Source organism: Furipterus horrens, unplaced genomic scaffold (assembly GCF_987537825.1).
Source record: "Furipterus horrens unplaced genomic scaffold, mFurHor1.1.pri manual_scaffold_4, whole genome shotgun sequence".
Lineage (NCBI taxonomy): Eukaryota > Metazoa > Chordata > Mammalia > Chiroptera > Furipteridae > Furipterus > Furipterus horrens.
The window spans coordinates 53,369,952-53,377,955 of record NW_028327174.1 but is presented as its reverse complement, the minus strand read 5'-3'; the positions used below and the strand labels follow the sequence as shown (position 1 = coordinate 53,377,955).

The 8,004-nt window shown below is 50.5% G+C and overlaps 1 protein-coding gene across 1 annotated transcript; it reads right to left on the bottom strand.

The window, feature by feature from the left end:
• Positions 1 to 501: 501 nt before the first annotated feature.
• AMHR2 (anti-Mullerian hormone receptor type 2) lies at positions 502 to 6,084 on the bottom strand. Its single transcript, XM_090273261.1, has 10 exons — positions 5,805 to 6,084; positions 5,309 to 5,500; positions 4,965 to 5,039; positions 4,669 to 4,787; positions 4,317 to 4,547; positions 2,592 to 2,706; positions 2,275 to 2,447; positions 1,923 to 2,070; positions 1,638 to 1,774; positions 502 to 771 (listed from the first exon to the last, which is right to left on the bottom strand). Exons 1-10 carry the CDS (start codon positions 6,079 to 6,081, stop codon positions 562 to 564), a joined length of 1,677 nt encoding a protein of 558 aa, XP_090129387.1. The 5' UTR covers positions 6,082 to 6,084; the 3' UTR covers positions 502 to 561.
• Positions 6,085 to 8,004: the final 1,920 nt, after the last annotated feature.

Below are 8,004 nucleotides of genomic sequence, written 5' to 3'. Positions count from 1 at the left end.
GGAAAACTGCTGTTCATTCAAGACCCAGCTCAAGCGTCCGGTGCTGTGAGGCCTTCCCACTAAGCCTCAGAAGAGGACACCCCCTCCAAGGACACTGTACAGGACCCCAACAAAGTGAGTTGAGAGTCTCTGAGCACCTTCAGGGCAGCAATTTCAGTGTATTCACCCCTTTTCCCAATGCCCTTCACCGCACCCCACCAAATAAAGGTTTGTGGAGGAGAAAGAAAAGAAGAGAGCCAGGAGGAGCCCAGGGTTACAAGAAAGGAGGATGGCCTGTGGACATGGAATCAGCAAAGCTGATTTCATCTCTTTCCTGTGCACACCTATCCTCTGTCACTGGACAGAACTATAGTGGACTGGTTGCCTACAGGAGGATCCAAGCATTTGTCAAGTGGGAAAAGCAGTGGTGAGGCAGGGCAAACAGGCATGCAATCTCCATATCTATCTTTGCACATAGATTACACATAAACTACATATTTACACATGAGAAATGGTAGCAGGTTGAGAATCCTGGAACAAGGGCCTTGCTGAACGCTGAAGTGGCAGATTCTCAGCTGAGGCCTACAAGGGAGAATGACAGTGGGGAGGCGTTGAGAAACAGTCTTCTGGGCAGAGAGATGGGCAGCTATGTGAGCAGCCCTCTGGGAAGGTGTGGGCCTCCAGAGGAGGGACCAGGGCAGCCAGACGCTGCTGTACACACTCAGCCGTCAGCCGTGCTTCTGGGTCCGCATCCCAACAGTCCTCTAGGAGCTCTCTCAGGCCACCAGGATCCTGGGAAGAAGGACCAGGAGGCAGGCTTGAGTCCAGGATCCTAAGTGGCCCACTGAGTAGTCCCCAGGGTTAAAGGTGTCCACTACTCTCCTGTTTTCAACACTTCTCTTCTGATCCTTCCTGGAGCAATCCTCCTCTCCCCCTCACTGAAATCCAGCCCTCTGCATGTTGTTGCCTGAGACAGGTTCTCTGGGTACCTTCCAAAGGATCTACCTCTTTCCTCTGAGGAGTTAATTTTGGTTAATGGCTTAACATGTTAATGGGAATTGCTCTTCTTCATTCCAGGCAAACACGGTCTTCTGTAAACAATGCCTGGGCCTCTGTTATCTAATATAGCAAATACTTGTGCAGTGAAAATTTCAGACCAGGTAGCAGGGAAGGGTTTTCCTGTTAAAACTATTTGTACAGACCCCTGAAATTTCACTTTTAGCCTACTGCTTTAACCTTTTACACATAGAGCTGGCTCTACTGAGTCATGACAGAAACACAGATGTGTAGGACAGAACGAGGAATTGTTGGATTGAAAGTTGGATACCAGTGTACCAGGAGAGAAGCCATCTTGGGGACTGAGCTCAGGGCAGAAGCAAAGCCAAGGAAGACTAACTAATGGTGGGGGAGAAGAAAGACAGATTGGGCAAGATTGAGCAAAGGGAAGGTGTGAGTCTCAGGAATGGGCTGTGTGAGACTTATAGTGGAAGAGGATGAACTGAGGTACAGAGAAATCTTGCCCAACTTCAGCTGAACAGGAGCCAGGAGTGGTGAGAGATGAAGAAATAGGAGTAGAGAAACTGGTCCTGGCAGACCAACCCTTGAAGCCCATGCCCAGACTCTCCAGGTCCCCATTGTATCAGCCTATGGTCTCGTACTGTGGCAAAGCAGCACCAGGCAGGTGGGATGTAGGGACGTCTTCTCTCCTCCACTGCCAAGGTCCACAGTTCACAGGTGGTGGGGGTACTACCCAGTTCTGCCTCATAGGCCAGTTGGAAGGGTGGTGGTCTGCTGTCTGGGGAAAAGCACATAGGGTAGGTGTCAGCTAGCACTAGGGGTGCCTTCCTTGTGGGAAGACCAAGAGGGAAAGGGCAGAGCTTCTTGGGTCAGGAGGTAGGTGGATCTGAAATGGATGAGTGAGGCACTGTCGTACTCCTCCTTACCAGGCCACAGATCTGGGCAGCGGCTCAGGATCTCCCACAGGAGCAGAGCTAGAGAATAAACATCGGCTTGTCGGAGGGCCGTGCCCCAGTCCTGTAGATCCAGAGTCTTGTCCAAGAGTTCTGGGGCCATATACCTCTGGGTGCCAGCCTGGAGAGAATGGCATAGAGGACCAAGAATCGTCTCCTTGGCAACCTTCACCACAACACTCGTCCATACAACATCTCCCCAACTACAGACTCAGCAATGTCCCAAATTCTATAGCCACCACTGCACTGTTGCTACAGCAATGGACACATCTTCATCAGCACCACCACCATCATCCTAGGCCTCATCCTTATCCAGAGTACTCACCTCCATGATGGCAGCTGGGCCTTGAGGTTGAGTAGGGGCCCATGCTGGGGGCTGAGTGAGGCCAGGTAGCACCAAGGCAAGGCCCAGGTCTCCAATGGCACATGACCCATCCTCCCGAATGAGCACATTCTGGCTGCTCAGATCTCGGTGGGCAATACCTGGTTTATATTGGCCTGTGGGAGAAGCCAAGGTTGAAGGGGCATGGATCTTCTTCCTTTCTCTTTTGTCTCAATCTTTCCCTTCCAAGCTAAGGGAGAATCAGAAACATAGCAGTGTGGCTCCTGACTCCCATGGCTTTCTGCTCTCAGCTCACCCACCATCATGCCAACGCTCTTCATGGAGAAATGCCAGGCCCTGTGCCAAGGACAGTGCCATCCGCAGGGAACTTCCCCAGTCACTGGTGTTCTGGGTCAAGTAGTGGCATAGGGAACCCTGGGGAGAAGTAGAGAGAAGAGAGGGACACACAAAGCTGGAGGTGGCTGATCCAGAGAGCAGAGATCGATTGACAGGCATCTTTCAGCAAACCAACACACTGACACTTCTAGGCCAAGATAATAGGCAACAGAGGAGTTAGAATGTGCATCAGTCAGATTGACAAAAAAAAAAAGAGTAACTCTAGTTCAAGTGTCCTGAGCATTTACTATGGGCCAGGCCACCTGTAATCCTCACAACTACTCTAGGAGGTAGGTACTCCCGTCACTTCCATTTTACAGGTAAGGAGTTTGACAGAGAGCTAACTGAGCTTGCTGGAAGTCACTTGGTGAAAGAGAAGTGGAGCTTGAACCCAAGCAGTCTGACTCCAGTGCCACTAGCTATTAACCACCTTATACTGCCTCACAGGACTTGGGGCAAAGACAGAAACAGAAGAGACGGGGTGAGCTAGACCAGGGAACCCCTCATGAACCACGTGGCTTTAGGTGTCAGGCGTACATGGTAGAGCTCGCCAATGAGCAGAGCTGTTGGGTAGGAGAGCAAGTGGGAATTGTTAGGAAAGGAGCAAGAATCCTTCATTTGACAAACATTGAGTACTTTCAGTGTGCCATAAAAGTTAAACAAACAACAAAAATCTAGGGAGGCTGCGCGGGGAGAAAAAAAAAAAGCTAAACAAACAAACAAACAAACAAAACAAACAAACAAAACCAAAAAAGCAGTGATTTTTGAGGCACATGATCATGGAGGGGACTTTACAGAATTCAAAATTTCAGAGTTGGAGAAGCTGTAGGTGCTGATACAGTTCCAAGTCCTTAGTAGGCCCACAAGAAGGATTGCGGTCTGCCACCTGCCTACATCTTCCTCTTCATCCTTATTGCTTATGGTCCTCCCCTTGAGTGATGTCTCTGTATTCTTCTCTTACAGTACCATGGCTGTCTCTTTTGACACCTAATACACTTGTGTTACACTTATTTTTGTGTTTACTTGGCTCACTTCTCCATAAAATCTGTAAAGGCAGGGAGGGACTGGGTGTGTTTTTCCTAGCACTTAGCACAGTGCCTGACACACAATTCATAAATATTTGTTGAATGAATATATGAATGAATTTGAAGAGCTATGCCTTAAGGTATTTTTTTTTTTTAAGATTTTATTTATTTTATTTTTAGAGAGAGAGGAAGGGAGGAAAAAAGAGAGGAAGAGAAACATCAACGTGTGGTTGCCTCTCACACACCCCTAACTGGGGACCTGGCCCGCAACCCAGGCATGTGCCCTGACTGGAAATCGAACCATGACCTTTCCGTTCACAGGCCAGCACCCAATCCACTGAGCCACACCAGCCAGGGCTCAAGGTATTTTTTTAACAATGATTTTCCTTAAGGTATAGAATATAAATTGTTTTGATTTCCTCCTTTTCTTATCTATTTTCTGAGTTAAAAGTATTAACAGGTATTTCTTGTATAAGAAAAAAAGAAAAATCATTTTTAATGTTTTAGAGAAGAAATTTAAAACAGAGGAATAAGCATGGACAGGGCCCAGCTGCCATCCAGCCCCCACCCACCCGCCCATTCACGTACAGGCAAATACACATATGTACAATTCTTGGTCCTCACCTTCGGGTGCAGTTCCAATACCAGCAGGGGCCCACAGTGCAGGGAGCCAGGGCCCCCCCTGCTGGCGGTGATAAAGCGGACAATGTGGTCATGCCGTAGGCCTGGCAGCTCATACAATGCTTTCTCAGCTTGGAACTGGGCCACAGCCCTCAGGGGGAAGGCCTTGATGGCTACCAGCTTGCCTTGCAGCTGCCCAGCCCACACCACTGCATGACCTCCTTCCTGGATTACCTGGTTGGATACAGCGGGTATTGGGTGTGGGTCTCGGCTAGTACCAGAGCTAGGCTTCCTCCTCAGCACACTCTGGGAGTGCTTAGAGGACCCCTCTTTCCCTCCCTCCCTTCCTGAGCACCTGGGAGAAACACAGCTCAGGCAGCTCAGGCAGCTCTGCACTCCAGTCTCTGCCTGAGTCTGGCTCTGGTGCTGGCTCTGGTCCACCTCTCACTCTGTAGGCCTTTCTCGGTAATAGGGCTGGGGTAGAGAAAAGCCTTAGGGTCAGGGTGCACAGGCATGGAGACTGGGTGGGGGCTTTGTGGGAGATAATGGGAGTCAGGTTGTAGAGATCTCAGAACCATGGGAAGTCTGGAGAGGAGTCAGAACTTTAGGGCAGTGTCTTGGGGTCACAAGGAGGGATGGGGCAGATTATACCCAAGATGATACTGCCCAGCAGCAGCAGCAGGAGAAACAGCCCCAGCAGCACCAGCACCATCCAGATGGACTCGCCTGGGCATTAAGGCAAGAATGCAGGCTAGATGAGCCCTGCTCCAAATCCTCTCTCTGCTCCTCTCCCCCTCCTCAGAGATCTTGCTTCTCAACCCACCCCCACCCTGGTCACAAGCCCAGTTATCTCCCAGTCACCAGGGCAACCAACTTCTCAAGGCCAGAAGGAGTGAAGCTTGGAATGGGGGTAGGGTGAGAACTGGCCTTGGTTCTACCTCTCATCCTAACCTGGGCCCCAGCCCCCACCCAGGTTCAGCACCCCAGGGGGCTACCTGAGATGGCCTGGGGAGCCTGGGAGCCAGGAGTCCCAGGGCTCCCCAGAGGAGGTAGATGGCTGTAATTGGCATTGCAGAAGTCAGTGCCGCAGGAGCAGGTGAAGAGAGTGGAGCTGGGGCTAGGCTGAGCTCGGGGGCTTGGGTCACACTGGGGAGACTCACAGCCTGGCTCATCACTGTCCCAGCATCCTGATAGGGTGGGATTAGGAGAAGAGGAGAGAAAGAAGGGGATTAAGTGAGAGAGAGGAAGAGAGATGGAGAGAGGAGGGAGGGGGGAGAGGGGTGGGGGGAGAGGGAATATCATGGGGTCTGGGGACAAAGAGGATAAATCCCTTCTCAGAGGCATCCCTTCCATCTCATATGGGCTTTTCATATGGGCTTTTCTTTCCCTCCTCACATTCCATTTCTCCTCCTCTTCCTCAGTGGCCACCCACAACCCAGGGTGTACCCCCCCCCCCCCCAGCTATCACCCGCCGTACACTTTGCCATTCACCTTGCATCTCCACCTGTGCCTGGTCTTGGGTCAGGTTCCAGATCCCAAAGCAGCAGTGGCTGTAGAGGCAGCGGATAACCCTGGGGCGCCCTGGTCCTGCATCTAGCAGCTTCCCCAGTGTCTTTGTGCTTCCCCGCACTCCAGGGGCCTCGAAGAACACACAGATCCGCCTGCTTGGGGGTGCTGTGGCCCAGGGTGGGGAGCAGGGAGAGTTCAAGATGAGAGTGAATGCCCAGGCCAAAACAGCAGCCACAAGGAAAGACAAAACATATTTCATATCTCAGGGCCAGCATGGTAAAGCCATAGAGGAAAGAGTGTCTGCAGAGGCCGGGAACCTGACCTCCACCATGGGGACACATGGCTCCACCCTTCACCCTCACTTCACCCACCCCACTCACCACTCTTCCAAAGGAGTGGCTGCTGCTTCAAGTGCCCCTCTTCCTCACTGGGTGCATGGAAAGACACTGCCCCTCCCTATAGACACTTACCTTGCACAGCTATGGGAGACAGAACCCAAAGCCCCAGAGTACCCAGCATCATTTTGAAGGAGGCAGCAGCAGGAGGTGGGGACCATGAGCCAGCACAGCTGCCCCTGGCCATAGCTTCCTTTATATACTGGGCACTGTGGGGGTTCTGAGACCTCAGTCCCCAACTCCGCCCTCCTCCCTCTTTCCAGTCTCTGTGGGGGAGATGGCTGCTGTGGGGGAGAGGGTGGGTGTGGGGAAAAGCAAGGAGAGAGAGGGAGGAGCAGAGAACCAATCTCATATCCTCCTCTATTCAGCCACCTCCCCTTTTCTTTGCAAAGTGGGAGGAGGGGGCCCTGGAGGCCCAGCTGAGAACCCAGTGATGTCTAACTTCAAACCTCTGCCCTTTCCTGACCCTGAAGAAAGGACTGGATCCTGTCAGCCACCAAAGTGAGGTCAAGTGCACAAAGCCATTCAGCTGTGCCCAAGATACCTTCTAACCTTTATCAGGTCTCAGATCTACAGCTCCCTGGGCAGAGAGAGGCTTCACAGTCCATACCAGAGTTGACCTCATTTTCCAAACTAAAGAATCAGAAATCAGGTATATAAAATTTCTCAGAGTTAAAAAAAATCACATTGAAAATGGTGTAATGGTGAATTTTACGTTACCAGAATTTAAAAAATCACTTTGAGTTACACACTGAACAAATCACTATTATTGAGAAGGTAACAAACTTTTATTGAGCACCTATGTACTAGGAAACAGCTAGGTCTATATTATTTTACAATCACCTCATCTAATTCTTCCATTGATCTAGCCATTATTATCTTCACTTTTAATGCCTGAAAAGCCTGCAAATAAATACAAAACTCAGCAGTAATAAATATTTCCATTTACTACAGTATTTGAATATTCGAATTTGTATTGTTGAGAAAAAAAATACACCATTACCTGCCAGCACGTCACTAACTAGAAAAGGAGGGTACAGTTCAAACTACCACCACCAGAGGTCAGCAGACATAGGAGAAACTCAGGGCGCAAGGAGGTGGGCAGCAAGAACCTCTTCTGACAGCTAACTAATATCCATAGCACACTTATATCTGTTTAGCTGCAGGGACTATAAAAACGTGAAGGGAAGGCACACGGTGTGTAGAGGGAACGTCAGCATGGATATGGAAAGGGAGAACTATGGCTTGTGCTGCAGTAGAGAGACAGGAGTCTAACTCCCCCAGACTCAGAAACTACAGTAATCATTCCCACAGATGTCAGCAGCTGGCTCCCACGAGAATTAGAGTCACAGGGGACCAGTTCCATGTTTCCCTAGCCTTGTGTCCCCCTGGAAACCCTTTCTTGGAATGATCTGGCTTAGACAAGGGGTGAAGGTCTGAGTACTGATTCTTTGATTCTGGAGCCTTTCTCCCGGGGAGCCCGGACGAAAGAGGAGTTGAAAGCTCCAGTAGCTGTGAAGCCAAAGCTGGAGTAATGATGAGGGCTAGAGGCATATGGACAGCTGTCCATCCCTTTTGGGGTCCTTCTAGGAGTCAGCAGGACCCAGTCACTGAGATGACTGGAATGTACTTGGTTACAGCTATCTTCCTTCACCAGCTCCCAGATCAGATAAGTCTGGGGCTGAAGGTGGGGGTTGGACAGGAGTTGAAGGTCAAATAACTTCTTGTGTCTGGAGTGTCTCAGGAGACTGTCTCCTCCAGTGGGGAGCAAGGTAAGGATCAGGCAG